Genomic DNA, 20436 nt, shown 5'->3' on the forward strand with positions numbered 1-20436 from the left:
ATGGTCAAATGTAGGGATTTAGGGAAGGGTGTCTTAGCCAATGGAAAAGCAGTAATATTAAGATATCTGGAGCTACCTTGAGCAAATTCTATGCTTAATGTGGAGGGGTAAATTGTTTTGGACAAAAGGGAGGAATTGGTAAGTAAACTTAAATTCAAGTTAATAGGGCTTGAAATTATTTGTTTACATGAATGTTTGGTCATAAGTACTTGCATACCATATAGAAGATTGCCCATTGTTTTCATTTGCAGATCTTATTCTGTGACATTGATAACAAATGGGCAACGAAACGGTTTTTCAGAGGGGGGGGGGGCTGACCATGCAAAAAAATCATAATCATATGGTCATTTTACATTTTTGTATACGGCTTTTTGAAAAAAAGTGGAGGGCTGAAGCCAATCCTCCCCTCTCCGCGGCCCCTAAAAAAAAAACACTGCTAATGTTTTTGTATCATACTGCCCTCTTGTCATGATATATGTACAGTACTTTTTTCCATTGAACATGTTACTGACTGAAAATTGATGGTCCTAAGAATTTGCAGATTTCAAGAGTCGACAGAGTGTATAGTTTCATGTGATTTCTTCCCCTATACATATGCTCTTTATGTGTCTGGTAATAATATACTTTGGCCAGTGAAAGGAAATGTAATCAAACACAACTGAATGAATTCAAACTTAAGTTCCCATTTTGTGATTCTGATTGGTTAAAAAGATACTTCCATTTGATTTAGCTGTAGTGTGTTTGATTGCAACTATCCATGTAACACTTGGAATTTCACAAGCTAGCTTATTCAGGATGTCTTAAAAAATGGAAGATTGAAGTAGTCATTATTGCTCAAAGTTTAGTTATGTCAGTGGCATAGTTGAAAATTACAATTGAATTAGTTTATTGATTGGTTGTTATCTACCAAAGATTATTGAAAACATAACTTGTGAATGATACAATAGTAATAATGGTGAAGAGGATAGCTATTACGATGATGATAATAATAATGACAGTATATAGTAGTGTTGTAGTAATGGTGATGATAAATAAAATAATTGTAATCAAAATAATTGAAATAATAGTAACATTGACAAAATGATTTTCATAAACAACAGCGATAATCATACTAGTTATATTGATAAGAGTAACAATAATGATAATACACTATTAAAAATGAAATTTACAATCATTTAAAATTACAGAGGAGTATTCTTTCTCAACATGATACTTGTATTAAGTGTGTTAGCATTGGTTCTAAAACACACAAAAAGGTAATATAACACTTTGAAATCATTGCCATTCTTCACCATCTTAACTCTTCATGCGTTCACCTGTAAACCCCCTGTCTGTTGCATTATTTTAGAAGTGATCCCCTCTACGCAGTATAATACACTCTGTTATTTAGAGTGCCATAACTATTTATCTTATCATTTTGAAAGAAAATGTTGTGTAGCAAACTTGTAGAGTGTTTCCTGGGCTTTCTTATTGTATATAAATTTATTGGATAAATCATGGAAAATTTTATAGTAAATTACATTTTCTAAATGCTTTCTCCCAATACTTCCAACAAAATTTAGCCCTCCTTTTACTTTGGTTCTTGTGTTTGTGGCATGATTTTTATTTATCCACTTGGACTGTTAATTACATAAGCTTTGTATTGATACCAAAATCATGATAATCTGATATAAATAGCCCATATATCGTGGAAAATAAAAGAGAGTAAATTTTTGCCTGGTCAAGGTACTCTTCTCCATTGAAAGGGTCTCATTCACATTCGTGCCATGAGTCACAGACTCTTAACAATAAACCTGGCCATGGTATTGTTTGTGAGGAGGGTTTTATTGATTTTCTCCTCTCCTTTTTCAATGAACTTCCTGGCTGTGATCAGGATGTATTGATTTTTTTTTGGGGGGGGGAAATAAATGTGATATAAGTACTAATTTTCATGGAAAACTCAACGATTCTGTAATTTGTAAACTGCGATAATCCGTCAAACGCTTAACTAATGTCGCACGCGCGATCGATCAATCGGTACACATTTACGGTATACACAAACGCCAAGCTATACATTGAAGCTACATGTAGGCACACTCCGGGGCATGCAATTGTTCGAAAAACAATGGGACAGGGGACGTCTATGGGAAATGTGTGGTTGTGCAAAAATGCGAACAAAACACGCCTACAGATGTGCAATAATGCGAACGTAACGCATGAAGAGTTAAATGGTGATTTAACTTGCCATTTTAGAGTGTTGATATGATGATGATGGTGATGATGATGATGATGATGATGATGATAGTGGTAATGATGATAATGACAATTATGATGGTGACAATTATCATCATCTTCATCGTATTAATAAGAAAATGTATGACACTTTTAAAGATGATAAGAATGATATTAATGTTGATATACTGATGCCTGATAATCCTTGGAATATTCACTCCCAGTATACATGTCAGTTGATAATGATATATTGCTCCATTAGGTATCTCGGACTTTTCTAAATTTCTTCTCTTATGATATTTTCCCTCTCCTTGAAATTGACTAATGGATGTTTCTAAGTCCAGCAAAGGAAAACAATCAGATGAATGATGGAGAGTTGCAAAGACCTCTAGTGATGTAGGCCAAATACTGATCTTTGTGCATGAATAGCGCTAGCAGTAGACAAAAATTGCTGATATATTATAATGCCTCTGAAGCGAAGCACAAGCTATATAAATTACATTGTCTTAAATCTTGAACATTTGTTTATATTTCAAGTCCAAATTGATTAAAATCAAATTTCAAACCTGAATGTAAATTCACAACCAATCTATTTTAAATCCTTGATATTAAGAGCGTATAATGCTTCACCCATATTCATGAGGCAAGACTATGCTGGGTGTTGTGCACAATCAAATCCAGAACGAGTGACTATCATCAGTGGCAGAATATTTTTTTAATGATCAATACTGTGGAACACAAGCAATCTGCTAAAAAAAAGAGGAAGCTATTGCGAATCATAAATGTGGATTCAGCCTGAAAACTGGTTTGAACCATATGAACTCCACAAACAAGATGATTAAAATGACTTGCTGTATTAAATGGTGGCTGCAATTTAGCATGTCTAGTCTTAATCGCATCCACCTCTTAATCCCTTTCATTGGTTTTTTTTTTCAAAACTAGATAAAAAGGTATATAGTTCTGTGACTATGTAATTGGCATTAGAATGGGTCTGTAATTATATATTCTAATTCTATATTATAGAAGGTTCCTGGGTATGCAGTATCTCAATACCCTGGGGAATCCTACCTTCTGAGGCATATATTCAACACCCTTGCTTGCATCTAGATCCTCTTCTTTTCTCATCACACCTTCTCTATCAAGATTGCATGATTATGTCACAGTTTCATGAGCTTGGCCACTCTTCCTTTTCACTCAGCTGAACAAATTTCAAATCACGCCAGAGCCGTCACAGTGTACTCACTTGTGAAATAAAAACAAAAACTGTCAGCAGAGGAGTTTACCAATCAGGGGGACCCAATTCCCGAGTTGTCGTTGGCTTGCCCTTTCAAGGAGAGCAAAAGAGATGCATGCAAAATTATGTTTCTGGGTAGCGATATTGTGGCATGCAAGTAATTTGGCCCATCGCTATACGAGATCAGGCAGTGGCATGTTAACAAATTCCAAATATAGATTTCAGAAAATCAGCGAGAGATTGACAAAATAGAACATCTCGCAAAGGAATCACTTTGTTTAATCCGTATAGAATTACATTGTTTCTTGATCCTACGCGCTAGCATAAAGAAATTTTTTAATATACTTCAAATGTTACTATTACAATTTTATCATAATGATAAATGTAAAATCAAAATTGAAAGTGGATAATTGAAAAATTGAATTGAATTTAAAACAAATATGCAAAAACAAACATGTAGCTTTTATCCAAACTCTCTACATTGACAAGACATTGATATTTAGAGTCACTGTTAACTGTTTCAAAATTAAAATGAGCAATTTTCCAATTGAATTCTGACATTTTTCTTTCGTTTTCTTGTACAATCTCTATTTTTCTCTCTTTAAGTGTGTAATGGAAATGACGCCTACAATATTGTTGGCAATTTCATACAGGAATGAAAGCTTTGTTCCTGGGGAATGTTCTATGTTGGTATGGATTTAATCAAGGTGGATGTTTGGATGTGTTTAACCCAGTTCTCAAAAATTCATGGAAACTTTGTACTTATGATGAAGAAAGTTTGTTAGTATTTTGATAATGGCGTCTTATGTCATGAGAATAAGCTTCCGGTGATGCATCAACATGTGTGTTCTAATGTACATGGATTTTTTTCATCGGTGGTTTTGGTTGTCTCACAGGAAAGGAAAACCTAAAAAGTACATTTATGTCATCTTGGGCTGTATTAGTAGCAATTGCTATTCATAGAAGCTGTAAATATGGATTAATACATGAACATTTCATCTTTAAAGACGTATAATGTCAACATTAAATCGATATGAAAATTGATGAAGGTGCAGTGCCATCATTAGTAGAAAGTGATGAAAGGGTACATTGAATGTCAAGGAGATTGAGTGGGAGCCTTAAAGTCCTGTTCACATTCTAAAAAATGAATGCTGTCATTAGTAAGTTTACCTGTATGGATCATTAGGTCTATACTATGCGGTTGCTACATATGTTGCTCAGTTATCCAATAAACTTCAGTTTTTCAACCCATAATATTTTATTATATTTTTCCAAGCAGATTTGCCAAGCACTTACGTTTTATGCGTAAAAAAGACTTTTTCATTGTTTCGCTCTGGAGGGTTTCAGGCATTGACTTTAATTGTTAGTGTGATTGCCACCAAGAACATCACTAGGAAATATCTATCCTTTATGTTCTCCCCATCACTGATAATGCATACAACTGCATGCCAAATATAGAGTCAGAGAAATAGAGAGTGCGTTGCCACCTTTTAAGATGGTGTGATCCGTCATTACACGCTGTCATGCCGGATTAAGTTTCGCCTCAGTCATCTCCGAGGCAAGAAGCATTGCCTCGCATCGTACCAACCCCAGGCCCTCCCGGGCTATTTTCCATTTCTCTTTTTATGCACTTATTCCTTAAAAGATCTTCTATAATGGAATTTTAATCATTGGAAAGCTAATGATGTGAATAACACATGCAATTTGCACACCTGTCCTGCTTTGGAAGTGTTCTTGAGGTTTTGAGCATTTCTGCAAGGACAGATTGCTAGGAGGGTTGCAGTATAGACGATGAGATGTGTTGTCATGTGGATAATTTCTGTCGATGAAAATGCATGAAGATAGAAGAGAGGTGCCTCTGCATAGAACAAGAGTGAAGGAACTCTCGCTTTGTTTCTATTTACATGTACGTAAATCAAAATGCTATTTCATGAGTTTCTAGGTACAACGAACCATAGCCCGATAGGGGTTGAATGTCCAGATACTATAGGAAAAAATGAAATCTTGTCTTTTGCCTATTAATTCCACAAAATATATGCATCAAACATCAGATAATCAAGAGCAATTTTGTTCTTTGTCATCTTGCTCAATGATTCTTTCAAACAATTCATTGAATATTGCTTGCTAAATTCTCTAAATTGCTGTCTTAATCAGAAATACTTGTCAATAGACACAGCAATGGGATACACATGGTATTTATAAGCATTGGTTTATTAAACAGATTATTACAACTGTTATTCAATCCACTTAACATAGAGATTGAAGACGTTAATGGTGTCACACCTTGACGTTTTAGACAGCGTATGCCCGACGTATAAAAATTTCTCTAAAACGTCGGCATACGCTGAACTGTGATTTTTTTTTTTCAACTCTGGGCGTATACTTAGCGTATTCATAACGAGTTGGACGTATACATAACGTATTACGTAACTTATAAGTAACGTATTCCAACTAATGCTTAGCGTATTGCTGGTGTACACAACTTATTCCCTACGATAGCCTAACTTACGCATAGCGCGTGGCAGCGTATCGCTGACGAACACGTGTCGTAGCCTATAAAAAGGCTGCCGTTCGACTATTCAAATCATAACCGCTCGATACATCACCGTATCAACACCACCGCCATGCCGAAGAAAACTCCTGTGAACCCCACCTTTATATACCAATTCCTATAAACGTTGTCAATACGCCATTATACGGTAGCTGTAAGTTATAAACACGTTCAGTAAGTTTTGTGGTCGTCTGGAGCACGTCTTCATACGTCAATATACGTTGCAGTTAAGTTACACATATGTTCAAAGCACGTTACTCATAGGTTAGAAGTAAGTTTTAGGATACGCTGGACATTATCTTGACGTACATCGACTTATGAGTAACTTACGAGTAACGTGTGTCAACGTGTATCAACGATCGACGACCTCGCCGTATGACGACGTATACCAGCGTGTTTTAGCATACTCTTAACGTATGCAAAACTTTCCCTGTAACGTATTCGACGTACGCCAGCGTATTCGCCAAATTCCTCATACGTCGGGCATACGCTGTCTAAAACGCCAAGGTGTGACAGTGCCATCAAGGAGTGGAAGCATTTTTTTACAGAGAAAAAAAATCAGGAAATTCAATTTTGATTTTTAACTGGTTTTAATTTAAGGAAGAGAACATTATACCATAAGTATTATTCACAATTAATATGGTCAATATCTTTATTCAAATGAAGTTTACCATAATACATTTGTAGAAATTGTCAACAACTGTTTGCATATTGATTCAAATATCATTTTCAGTGGCCATTGGTTGTCAGGCTCAGATGATGGAAGTGAAGCAGGAAGTTGATATTGTTTAAGGCCAAAGGATGCCAAGCCTCCACTTTCATTACTGGAGCTTGAAGGTCGATCACCACTAATTTCAATGAAGAGGAACAGTGTTCTTAATTCATCTCTTTGATACAGGTGGTATTTAAACCTTGGTTGCCCTAGATGCATGCTTTATCTTTTCAAGATGCATTCCAGCTGAAAATAATGCATATCCATATTCTGATTCAAACTCAGAAAGCCTATGTTGACCATCAACAGTGTAAGATGCAGTAGGGGTATCTGGGTAGCCACGGTGTGACCTGGATAATTTTTATTAAATAAATCTTTGCATGATTACCCATCCAACAGCTGTTCAATCAACTGCCTTGTTAAGCTGGTTATGCTCTGATGAATAACAAATTACCCAAGCTTGAGCATAGAAGCCATCTTGATTTAATGAAATAAAACATAAACAAGGTCCATCTCTTACTGAGACGCACTTGCAGCATTCAGTTGGCATTGATTATCATTCAAATTTCTGATTGAATCTCCTTTATCCTATTACTCCACCAGGTTGGTATGCCGGTGTATTTATCCTTTATTCTATTTGGTTGATATATTTTTTTATTATTCAAACTTGACAGAGGTAGGACATTAAAAAATATTGTAGGAGTAATAGTAGTAATAGTTGTAAAACCCCCAAAACTGGAAATACTAGTCTACAAAAATACAGTCATTATAAATGTAAACAAAATATAATCATTGTTTATTAAGCATCATAAATTTTCCAGGAAAACTTTCATTTTTTGTCTCACCTGCGAAGCAAAGTGAGACTATAGGCGCCGCTTTTCCGACGGCGGTGGCGGCGACGGCGGCGTCAACATCAAATCTTAACCTGAGGTTAAGTTTTTGAAATGACATCATAACTTAGAAAGTATATGGACCTAGTTCATGAAACTTGGCCATAAGGTTAATCAAGTATTACTGAACATCCTATTAGAGTTTCATGTCACATGACCAAGGTCAAAGGTCATTTAGGGTCAATGAACTTAGACCATGTTGGAGGAATCAACATCGAAATCTTAACCTGTGGTTAAGTTTTTGAAATGTCATCATAACTTAGAAAATATATGGACCTAGTTCATGAAACTTGGACATAAGGTTAATCAAGTATCACTGAACATCCTGCATGAGTTTCACGTCACATGACCAAGGTCAAAGGTCATTTAGGGTCAATGAACTTTGGCCGAATTGGGGATATCTGTTGAATTCCCATCATAACTTTGAAAGTTTATGGATCTGATTCATGAAACTTGGACATAATAGTAATCAAGCATCACTGAAAATTTTGTGCAAGTTTCAGGTCTCATGATTAAGGTCAAAGGTCATTTAGGGTCAATGAACTTTGGCCGAATCAGGGGTATCTGTTGAATTACCATCATAACTTTGATAGTTTATTGGTCTAGTTCATTAAACTTGGACATTAGAGTAATCAAGTATCACTGAACATCCTGTGCACGTTTCAGGTCACATGACCAAGGTCAAAGGTCAATGAACTTTGGCCGAATTTGGTGTATCTGTTGAATTACCATCATAACTTTGAAAGTTTGTGGATCTGATTCGTGAAACTTGTACATAAGAGTAATCAAGTATCACTGAATATCCTGTTTGAGTTTCAGGTCACATGATCAAGGTCAAAGGTCATGTAAGGTCAATGAACTTTGGCCATGTTGGGGTTTTTTGGTGAATCTCTGTAAGTTTATTGGTCTAGTTCATAAAAAGTGGACATAAGAGTAACCATGTATCACTGAACATCTTGTGCGAGTTAGAGTAGTATTCAAAGTCAGCACTGCTGCTATATTGAACCGCGTGATGCAGGTGAGACGGCCAGAGGCATTCCACTTGTATTTATCTGGAATTTCACTTTGTAAAAATACTTTTGTAATCCAATGCAGAATTTAGTCATCAAACTATGATGCATGGAGAAAATTATGTACACTTTTGTTTATGTGTTTTCATCTATCTATCTATCCATCCATCATTTAGACCTGCATCACTGAATCGCAGTCTTTCTATCTACAGTAGATGTTAACATTTTTTCTTCTGCCCCAGCTAATGATGATGATATTGATAATGACATTGGTGATGATAATGATACTGCTGCTACTAGTACTAGTACCTCTACTACTACTCCTACTTCTTTCTACTTCTACTACTACTACTACTACTACTACTACTACTATTACTTCTACTTTTACTACTACTACTACTACTACTACTTCTACTTCTACTACTACTATTACTACTACTACAACTACTACTACTACTACTACTACTACTACTACTACTACTACTACTACTACTACTACAACTACTACTACTACTACTACTACTACTACTGCTACTACTACTACTATTGCTTTTAATACTTCTACTTATTCTACTATTACAATGACTCCTGCTATTGTTACTTTGAATAAGCCAAGCAATACTAGACTTATGGCTGTAGGAATGGTGTTTGGTGAGAGAGACAGAGAAGATTGGAGAGAGTTCTAGTGTCTTGGATAAGAGAAAGAGAGAGAGGGAAGATGCAGAGTGGACAACAGTCACATATAGAGGTCAGTCTTGCCTGGATCTATTTTTTCCAAAATGAAATATGATAAGATTTAGTCACGTGTTCTTCTCAGGCTCGGCACTTGCAGAGGATTTCAAGGTGTAAAGATGAATAACAATTTACATTTTTTCCGATTGAAGCGTGATAGGTAGAAGCTGAAGTTATTTAAGAGGATTTTTAAAATTAAAAGAGGAATAGCATTGCCTGGGGTATTAAAACAAAACAAAATAGTCTACAAACTTTTATTACTTACTCTTTTGTTTTGTTCTGTGTTTATACATTGTATCTACATGTGTGTAAACCAGTGAAAAAAATAATTTCTTTTATGGACAATAAAGTCATAAAGTTATCTCATAATAATTCCATATTGACTAAGGCCAAGCCTGTATCCACTTTGCTTGTAAAGGTTGAAGTATGATACCAGCTAATTCAGTGTAGTCTTTCATGCAGGTATATCAGACCCTACTCTATACATAAGTTTTGCCTGCATACTGAACTTGATGCTGCACACCTCAGAATTCAGACATTTACATCACGTTTAAAGGATTTACTTTCATAGATGAGTGAAATTGAATCAGACGATGAAAGCCTCTTCTCCCCATCGATGCCGATAGAAGCAGGCATCTTGTCCCCTCTATTCTGCCGTCATCTCAGAGCAATAGTATGGAGGGGTGATATGAACACAATACTCATATTACATGGGCTTGAGTTGAGAGTTGGGGAGACACAGTCCTACTAAATAGTCTTGATAACAGACCTAGTGTTCATGGTGACTCTCCTACCCAGAATATGATAGATTATGTTGCACTTGTGGAATTGCAATATGAAGTTTAATTCAGAAGAATATGATATTCAGAAGAAAATGATCTCTTCAAACTTTTCCCTTACAAACACTTAACCTCACTAAATACAGGTATGGTAGAGCACCGTAAAATTTGTATCCCATCAACCCGTCATAAGAGCATGGTTGGTTAATTGTCTCAGTCATATTTTCCACTCTTTTTTTTGCCTTTGGGAATATTTTCTTAAATATTTATACTCATTCACTTATTTGTTGATGTAAGCATCGTCTATGTTTCTAATTCCAAGATATTGATTTTATATTTACATCAAATCTACATAAACATATATCGCAATATTCTAAATCAGGTGGTCATTTTGAAAAAGCTCTTTGCTTATTTGTAATTTTCCTTCTATGTCTGTTGCATGTATTTGTATTTAAAATTATTAATGCAAAATTAGATTTGAGATGTGAATTTCCTACAATTTGAAGATTTCAGAGAGAAAGAGGAAGGAAAGAGGGATCGACTCAAAAGATGTGAGGAAAAGAAGGCATATTGACATCATATGAATCACTGAGTGTTTGCCAAGAGAATCGTTAATGGATTGAAATGGGCAGTACTCTTTCATCAATACATGTTTATGACTTGTGTCAAGGAAGACACCTAGAGGAAGACATTAGGAGATCATTTCAACTTGTTTCCATTGGTCCGGAGGTCATAATGGTTGTGATCCTACTTACTTGATTATTGTTTTCTGTTTTCTACTTTGTGAGGAGCAGAGAAATTACAAAAATATATTCCTACATTGTATAGTGTAATATTCTTAAACCTTTTGAAAAAACAAACTCTTATTGAAGTAAACATAATTGTAAGTAGATGAAAATTAAAATCTACCAGGAATGTTTTTACTTTTGTTCATTATGGAATTACCCACCTTTCCTTAGATGGTCCTCCAAGGCTTTATTTTTTACATTGTGTAGCAATATCAGTTTTGCTGCTGTTTACTGTTTTAGGCCTTTGCCATCTGTAGGTAGTTACTGAAGGCATTTTGTTTCAGGTCGTCTATCTGTCTGATTTTTTATCTTGGGATAACAGAACCATGTGACAGATCAAATTTAATGTTGGTCAAAGTATGTATATTTATAGAAATGATTTACTTGTGAAACAAATATGGTTGGTACCTTGTCTGCACATCTACGTCATTTTGAAATGATTTTTTTTCTTTAGTAACATTTCCCCCTTCTACATTATCTTATTTTACTCTTTGTATTTTTCAGATTATGATTTTTTTAATCTAATAAAAACTCAAAGCGTAAATAACATCAAGTGTAAAATAGTCTACAATATCAAGTTTTCTATCTCTTCATTCCCATATGCTTGGATAATCCTATGAGTGGTGAAAGATGGCATTGTACAAACATGAATAATAAACAGATTATATATATTTTTTTAATTGTTGAGATCACACAACCATGCATTATGATCAGATAAGGGACGTTGGAAGAGATGCAACACTAATCCATGTCATCAAATTCATTATATGATGAAAATGAATATTTTCTTGGATTTTGTATACATGTGGAAACATGTCTTAAAACTTGCAAACTTTACACAACACGCATCAAGGTAAAAAGATCCTGTAATCTTAGAAGATATTGCAATGCCTTGCAGTAGCCAGCTTGCATTACTATATGAAGAGGAAATCTAAACTCACAATGCAATTAAAAAAAAGAAAAACTACCAGACATTGAAAAAGAAATCTCTCTTGCTTGCTGTTTTGCATGAATTTGATTTTGTGAGCTCCAAGGTGTAATCGGACATGAAAATTTATCCTCCGTGCTTCCCTGTTTTGCAATTCAGCCCCTCTTGCTTGCTCGAGAAAAGGTGGAATGATATTCTGCTACGTGTCTGCAGCAGTAAAGTGTGGAATTTCGATGTGGAATGGTTGTGTCACGTAATGTATAATAACTTGTCATGACGCATACACTCTTCGTTGCATTTGTAAGAACAAAGAACTTAGAGAGAGAGAGATGACAAACTGAGATGGCCGGGAATTAGTGATTACCATTGATCTTTTCTCTCCCTCGATCATCATGTACTTGATAGAAAGTGATTATAAGGGAGAAGGGATCTTAAGATTAATCTTTGTCTCAATTTGCTTTGGGTGAGAGTGCCTGGGTGTCTAACCACTCTTTCATTGGCAAGATGTAGGGCACCCCTTCCCATTCACTCATCCTTGCCATCCTTTTCTCTCCTCCCTCTTTCCTCTCTCATGCTACCAAATTCTCTTTTTTATATTCAATTTCCATGCCAAACCAAAATCTTACATCAGTAGATGAAAACTGATATCTGAATAACTTATTCTCACATGATTTTATTCCTCCTTTTAAGTTTAGTTTCTCTGTTAAGTGGTTCTCACAATTGGGTGCTCAATTTTTCTGACCGCTAATTGCGTACATGTGCAAAATATGTTGTTACAAACGGTTGCACGACCAATCTTCAGAACCCCTGAGGGACCATCCTGCTTATCATTGTTCTTAACTTCTTATTGTCTCCCTTAAGATGCAGAAGGACTTTGCCGACCTGGTTATTTCAGCTGCCCTTCCTCTGGGATTTGTCTCTCAAATCGTGCCCTATGTGATGGGCTCCCTCACTGTCTATTTGCGGATGATGAGGATGAGATGCATTGTCTTCAAGCTAATCAAGAGGGGAGGAGAATGCTTAGTAGGCGCCAGAGTGCAGGTTAGTTGCCACAAGTTCAATCTTTATTAGTAGTCTAGTACTCGCATATTAGTAGTCTAGTACTCATGTAGCAGTGTTGTATGGAAGAGTTTGGACCATGGTCCCCAAAAGCTCTACAACCAAACAATAAGAAAGGAGAAAAGAATGAAAAGCAAAGGAAAATGTATTATATTTCTCTGAATATCATGTCAAAACCTAACTTACATTAATATTCTCATGAAAAGGTGATTTTTTTATCTCGCTTGCTTTGCTCGCTCGGGACTTATATTAAGCTACCTCTTGCCACACGCGACATACTGGGCCCACCCCCCCCCCCTGATTTTTGTAATAAAAATGTCAACATTTATGCTCGCTCGCATTTTTTCCCGATACACCATATTGCCCCCCTCAATTTTGTTTTTTTTGCCTTGTGACGCCATTGCCTATTCATGCCATGATATGACCAGGAAATTTTTTGCTCTTGCCACCATCCCCTGGCCACTGACCCCTGTTACGACCCTGTCCATTAGAAAGATCTTACTCTGTTTTCATTTGGCTCTGATAATAGATTTGAGAAAACAAGTCTGTACCAATGAACATTTTTCTGGCATTCATAATCACATTTATAGCCCTTTCCAGCCATTTTGTATCACAAACACTCCTCACATTTTGTCATGGCATAACAATTGCAGCTCTATGGGATATTATAAGGCATTTTTGCAGAGTCAAAGAGCAATGGTTTTGTCACATGAGTTGTACTTCCACTCATTATAAAATAACATTTATATGGCAAATGATATAGCCAACCTTTTTATATTGCTGGGGTCTTGGGAGAAAGAATTGCAAGAAAGTAGAGTTTTAATGTTTTTGTTTGTTTTCAGAACCTATTGATCTATCAGACTGCCATTGTGAGAATGGAGGTACATGTATGGAAGATAGTGATACAGGATACTACTGCATCTGTACTGAAGAATACTCAGGGGATCAATGTGAAATTATGGGGAAGGCTAAACGTAAGAAAACATTCTTCATAAAACTAATATTATTGTCAATTAATGTTATTTGTTATTTGAATAATAAAAACATCACTTCCTCTTTTCCTATCCCCTTTCCTGTGCATTATCATTTGTATAGAATTTCCATATTGTAATTATGTAGTGCGGGAGAAGTGTGTTAGGGGGCTCCTGTCTCCAGGCAACAGTGTCGAATTTCATTTTTGTGTCCCCTGACCTACTTGTTGCTCCCACTTTACTTGTAATGGTTTTTTTTTTTCAATTATATTGTAGGTCTACTTGCATCCTTTTGTTGTATGTACATATGCTTTTTGTATATGGTGATTGAATACATGATGATTGTAATTTTGTAAATGAATTCTGAAAGCTTTTGTTAATTGTTGATATTGGTAATGATATTTATGAATTCTAAAAGCTATTTTTAATTCTTGTTTTGCCAAAAAAATCTTTCATCTTGTGAGATTCCTTCCTTACTTAAATGCTTTTCTGTATTTTTTTCATGCCCATTTTACTTTCTCTTATTAATTAAACAAATACACATCAGTCAGCAACCCCTAAAAATGGGCTACCTGTTATGATATCAGTGATAGCAATAGTAATGATATGAATGATAGTGATGTGATGATCACAATAATGATAGTATTCAATTGTAAAATAATGATAACCCCAATGATAATGTTAATGATATTCATAATAATTGTGATAATAATGATACTAATTATGATGTTGATGATAAAAATCATGCTAATTATGGTATTGAGAATTTAATCTAAAAGTATGAGCATGTGACTGCAGAACTCGAAAAGGTATATTATGCAAAGTTCAGAAGTGTTAGCAAAGGCTTTGACCTTTCTTGGTACATGTTTTCTTAATCATTATCAGGGCACCACTTGGCAGCAGTCATCGCCCGTTGTACATGTAAGAATGGGGGTACGTGTACTCCAACTAGCTCAGGATTTGGCTTTGTGTGTTCTTGTTCACCGGGCTTCCGTGGTTATGATTGCAGCCACAACGACAGTATTCCTAATGGTGAGCCAAAAAATATGTTTTTTAACCAAATGTAATGAATATGATGCTCTGGTTCAGCAAAAAAAAAAACAACTTCTCAAATTGGTTGAATTTGAATTCATGAGAGGAGATTAACTTCAGGAGAGTTTAGAAACATGTCTCTCATAACACTGTATCCAAAGGGGTAGTCTTCCTTTCTTACAAGGTGTGGTGGCTTAATGGGGGTGTGTGGGGGGTAAAGATCGGGAATCTGGAATAAAATCAATGATGAATAATTAATGGTTAAAGTTGATCTTCACAAAGATATGCATTACAAAGTAATGTTCCCTCCAGTGACTGTTTGGCAGTAATGTGTTACGAATGATTGTATGAAATTCATTCTCTCAATGTGTTTGAAGTACAATATCGAATGCATAACATTTTCAAAGTCTTTAAATATCTGTAGTTTACTGAATAAGAGAATTTAACTAATTGCAATTTTCAACTTAGGCTTGTCTTGAAGGTCTGTTTTTTCATGGTCAAAGGTAATACTAGTGGGGCTTTGAGGCTTCTAAAAACACTTTGTTTATGAAACAGTGAGATCGCAAGTTTTTAAAGTAATGGGAATTGAAATGATTGAGTATCTTATTTGACCCAAGATAAGGTAAACAGTCATGCTTAAAGTCATGTATAACATACAATCCCTTTTAATCCAGAACTGATATTCCTAGCTAGCAAGCTAGGGGAGATTGCACCACCAGGCATTCACCTTTTTGTGTGTGTAATTTAAAACATATTATATGCAAATTTAGCAGATCGAATCTAGGGGCTTTTGCTTATCCATAATACCTTAACAAAAGTATTATTCCGTATTCACAGCTGAATCTCAATTCACTTGAAGCATACTCGGTCAGAATGTTTATTGCATTATAGATACATCCAGTGCCAATTTAAGGTTTATCATGATTAAGGGCAATCGATGAATAATGCAAGTGGAAATTGTAATTTCAATTAGGGCCACATCTTGTACGCCTAGTTTCAATTTCTAAAATGAAAATCAGGTTGATTTTGCTGATAGAATTTTTCAAATTGACTGGGTGTTATCAATAGTCTTCCCCGGGAGTAGACGTGAGGTACAATCTTGATTCATCCGTTCATGTCTGAACGGTATTGGCTTTCTCCTTGGTGAAATGGCAAGGAGCTCTACTCAACTCTTGGGATTTCCTTGCAAAGATGCTTCACCCATCCAACAGGATCAATAGGGACTAAAGTGAGGAGCGAACCAGGGTAGCAACATCTAAATGGAAATCCTACACTTCTGAGTGTTTGTGGGGATCCTAAAATAACCCTTTGAACGATGTAACTGTGTTTATTGACCTTTCGTTGATAGGCATGTGAGAAGCAAGATGTTGTCATTATGGTTATGGATATCTTGATGAATGTTATTTTCATGCAAATACATTGGAGGTCATGAGGGCTGCTGCAAGAAAGGTCCATACATCTGATTTTAAAATCAATTACAAAGTTATTGATTTATCAATTTTAGCTCTTTAGCAAATAAATTCATACTTTCTGTTTCAAGAAGACAACCAGCGGTCTATCACACATGGGTGGAAATCGCACATTATCAAATGTCCCCCTACTATTTTTGGTCTTGTATGATGGAAAGAAATACATCATTCAAAATCTAAATAAAACATGTATTTTGGACAAGATGACCTCACTTTTTTGGTGATAACTTTTTTTTTTTGCTTTTCAAATTTATTTTGGTCGAAATGACCTTACATTTGTGATGATAACCCTTTTTTTTTGGGGGGGGCGGCTTGTCAAATTTTTCCAGCCCCTGGTCACCCCTAACTTTGGGGATAAATTTCCACCCTTGCTATCACAAACTTGGAACTCTAAGGGATCGATTACTGTACGTGAAGTCCACCAAAAAAAAGTTGATTTCAGTTAAAATAAAAAATCCAACAAGCGTAACACTGAAAATTTAATCAAAATCGGATGTAAAATAAGAATGTTATGACAAATTAGTTTAACTTATTTTTACAAAACAGTATGTACATCCTAGCGGATATGCAAATGAGGAGACTGATGACATCATCCACTCACTGCTTCTTTTATGTTTCATTATACATGTATATGAAATATTTCAATTTTCTCGTCATTGTTATGTGAAACAAATGTTTATTCTTCCCTAAACATGTGGAATTACCATTTTTTTAAGGTTTGCAATTTAGTCAAGTTGGTTATTGTCATATCTGTAAAAATTATAATATTTTCTAATTAAACAGTAAAAAAAAAGAAGTAGTGAGTGAGGGACATCATTGACTCTCTCACTTTCATATCTCTGAGTTGTGCATATAACTGAAAAATAGGCAAAACTTTAACATGTCATAACTTTCTTATTTTACAACCAATTTTGATGAAATTGTCAGTGTTTTTATTTAAGTAAAATTTCTCTGGGGTAGACTTGAGTTTTGAAATTGTTTTCAATTGATTCCAAGTCTCTTACCATCCCTCCCCCGCTTCCATAGTATTAAGTTTCCAACCAACCAAAATAAACGTGAAAATTTCATTGTGAATTGGGAAAGCAGTTATATTATGCTCATTTTTGTGCTTTAATCTGTGGTAGTAACAGATGAAATAGAGAATTTTATGCTTGAGAGAAGACAAAGAGAAGAATTTGAAGAATTTTCTGCATGCTTGATATCTGATGAAAAGTATACATTTGTTTTTACATGTTGAAATTAAGAGGAATATAGTACTATGAATGTACTTTGAGAGGAGACCACATATTGCAGACCTGTAGTTGACCTCAAACTGATTATTAATAATGATGAACCAGGCACTTTATAAAATTTGTGTTTTGATTATTTATAATTCTCCAAAATGTATCACACTTACATATTTGACATATCGTCATCTCTTCTTCATAAAATTTTGATTTTCTGATCTTCACTTGCCCAAGATGAATTATACATCACTTTATGCACGTCAAAGGGAGAGCATTCTTCTGAATATGAATAAAACATTCGCTGAAAATGTGTCATGTTTGTCACTGCTTGATATATAGAGTCCCATCAATGTACCAGATCGTTGTATTCCAACTTCAATTCATGTCCAACATCTATGCCAATTCTTTAGGTATTTGGCCATTGGCACATGGCACAGCCATCTCATTTGTCGACAAAAAGTCAACTTTACTGTACCTGACTTCAAGATTTTTGCTTCAGAGTAGGTGCTGCAGGGTTTTGGGATCTGCAACAGTCACAATCTCAGTTGAAACACTGATGTTTTGTTCTGTGCTTTGTATAGGATCGTCTTCCCCTGCGGAGTACGGCATTGCAATGGGAGCTGCTGTTGTCGCTGTTCTACTTGTCATGTTCGGTGTGGCTCTTTGCATCTGTGTAATCTTACAGTACTTGAGGCAACAGAGGGATGGCCCAGAGAGTCCATACAGTCGGACCCTGAGTCGAGATGTGTACAGCGTAGAGGGTGTCGATATAGCAGGCTTGCAGAGTGAGTTCTAGCTTCATTTGATACTATTTATAAGTTTATATCTCTAATTTTTGGCTCAGTCACATTATTTACTGATGTTTCAACATTGCCAATTTTTGTGTGTAAAGAATTTTCAGTTTCAATCCCCCAAAAGAGGGCATACACCTAAGGGAAAGTAGAAGTATAAAGGGTATTTTGAGTGTCCTTATGGCTAGAGTACCTTCCATCAATGATGTATGGCTTGAGTCAGTTGAAATTGTCATGATTTATCCATATGCAATTTTAGCTACATGTATACATAGACAAATTTTAGCTACATGTATACATAGAAAAATTTGGAGGTGGTAATTCCCAAAATTGCCCCTATGGAGGGATATAGACATACTTTATTGCTCTAAAAAAATTGTCATCTTCTTCATGGGAAGTCTTGATTCCTTCAGAAGATGTGTATACTTGCCATGGAGTAGTGGAAATGGTCAGTATCATTTTTCCTGACACATTTTACCTGATAATTGTGTGCTTTTAACCAAAATTTATATTATCAGCCTTAAGCAGGAGTAGTTTATAGCTACATTATGTTAACCCTTAATAAATAATGATGCATCAATTCATGGACTTCATTGATATAAGATGAGACTTTTGTATGAAACAAATATGCTTTGATATCCTGAATTAGAAACTGAAAAAGACATTACATTGTCATTTCTCCTCTTCTATTATCTTATCTTTTCATTGAACTTAATTTGATTTTTTTACCAATTTCACATCTTCTTAAGATATCATTATTTTCATGTAATTTCTTTATGAGGTATTCTCTTCATCTTTGGGGGGAGGGGGATGGATGGTTCTTTTTTTCATGAGAAAAATACCTGAATGCTTTTTTTGAATTATGAGTCATTCTATGTTTCATTTTGTATGTCTATGTGACTACAGTGGAAACAGTCGAGCCTAATGACTACATCCCTCCCAGTTACAACCAGTGTATGCACCCCTCCCCCAGTAGTCCTGATGGGGACGTCTTCCTCACCCCATCCCAGTCCAGCCAATTCAGCGTTGGGTCACGATGGAGGCTACGCACCCCTGAAAGCCCTCCCCCTACCTATGATGCCATCTTAGGATTCTGCAAGGAGTGTAGCGAGTTGGCTCTGCGTAACATGGCCAAACAGCAGCAGCATCGCGGTCAATCTCAGCTGCAGACGCCAAGTAGCGATCAATTCGACACCATGAGTGGGATCAGTAGTAACTACACCACAGGGCCTAGCAGTGCATTTAACACCGGTAACAATACACCCATTGGACCCATGCCATTCTCCCCTCGTGCCTTGTTCAGGGGTAGTGGCACAGGGCAAGGTGGCCCATCCTCCCAGTCACAGACAGACAGTCCGTTAGAAGAGTTTGAATTGAGGAGAGTCCAGTCAACGTGACCCCAACCAAATCTCGCTTTGAAGGAGCCTTTTCCTCCCCTTCAAATTTTGCAGCACCACAGATTTTTCTACATCAGATACATTTGTATTTTGAAGAGAAGTATTATATAGGATCCATGTTTGTGTAGATCAAGTATGCTGAATAGTCTTCCTCATTCAGTTGATTTGCTTATCATAATTATAATAGAATTATAGATATTATCTATCCTTAATCAGTAAAATAGACAAACTAATGCATTTACCAAATGATAGTCTTATGTAATTGTCAGGTATGAAATACTTTCCCAATACTTGCCTGTATCCTTGTTGTTATGACGTGGTTCCTATTTATGAAACATTTCAACGAAAATGTTCAATCAATCAAATTTGTTTAGGAAAAAATGCTGAGCTTTGTTGCTCAGCGTTTTGCAGAGTTACTTGACAAAAGGAAGCAAGTGACATTTTTCAATGAGCTAAGATTTGACAAATTGATTTGAGGCCAAGTTTCATACTAAAACACTAATCCTAGTGCATCAAAGTGCGCATATATTTTGTTTTTTACTTCATATCTCCATTCATTATCACCAAGTAGTGCTATGTCAGACATGTTTGGCCCTCCTAAAGTTGATTGTTAGGAGACTACGCAGGTTTTTTTTCACCATTGACAAAATGCTAAT

The 20436-nt window shown here is 35.7% G+C and overlaps 1 protein-coding gene across 1 annotated transcript; it reads left to right on the forward strand.

Moving 5' to 3' along the window:
• Positions 1–12669: 12669 nt before the first annotated feature.
• On the forward strand, positions 12670–20436 carry LOC121411047 (low-density lipoprotein receptor-related protein 1B-like). Its single transcript, XM_041603525.1, has 5 exons — positions 12670–12876; positions 13737–13868; positions 14751–14897; positions 18174–18377; positions 19290–20436. The coding sequence occupies exons 1-5, from the start codon at positions 12816–12818 to the stop codon at positions 19778–19780; spliced, it is 1035 nt and encodes a 344-aa protein (XP_041459459.1). The 5' UTR covers positions 12670–12815; the 3' UTR covers positions 19781–20436.

Source organism: Lytechinus variegatus, chromosome 3 (genome assembly GCF_018143015.1).
Source record: "Lytechinus variegatus isolate NC3 chromosome 3, Lvar_3.0, whole genome shotgun sequence".
NCBI lineage: Eukaryota > Metazoa > Echinodermata > Echinoidea > Temnopleuroida > Toxopneustidae > Lytechinus > Lytechinus variegatus.

Excerpts from the sequence above, each read along its gene's own strand:
- LOC121411047 (XM_041603525.1), top strand. The coding sequence starts at position 12,816 with ATGCATTGTCTTCAAGCTAATCAAGAGGGGAGGAGAATGCTTAGTAGG. Across the intron at positions 13,869-14,750 it reads AATTATGGGGAAGGCTAAAC|GGCACCACTTGGCAGCAGTC; the intron begins GTAAGAAAACAT and ends AATCATTATCAG. Across the intron at positions 18,378-19,289 it reads CGATATAGCAGGCTTGCAGA|TGGAAACAGTCGAGCCTAAT; the intron begins GTGAGTTCTAGC and ends ATGTGACTACAG.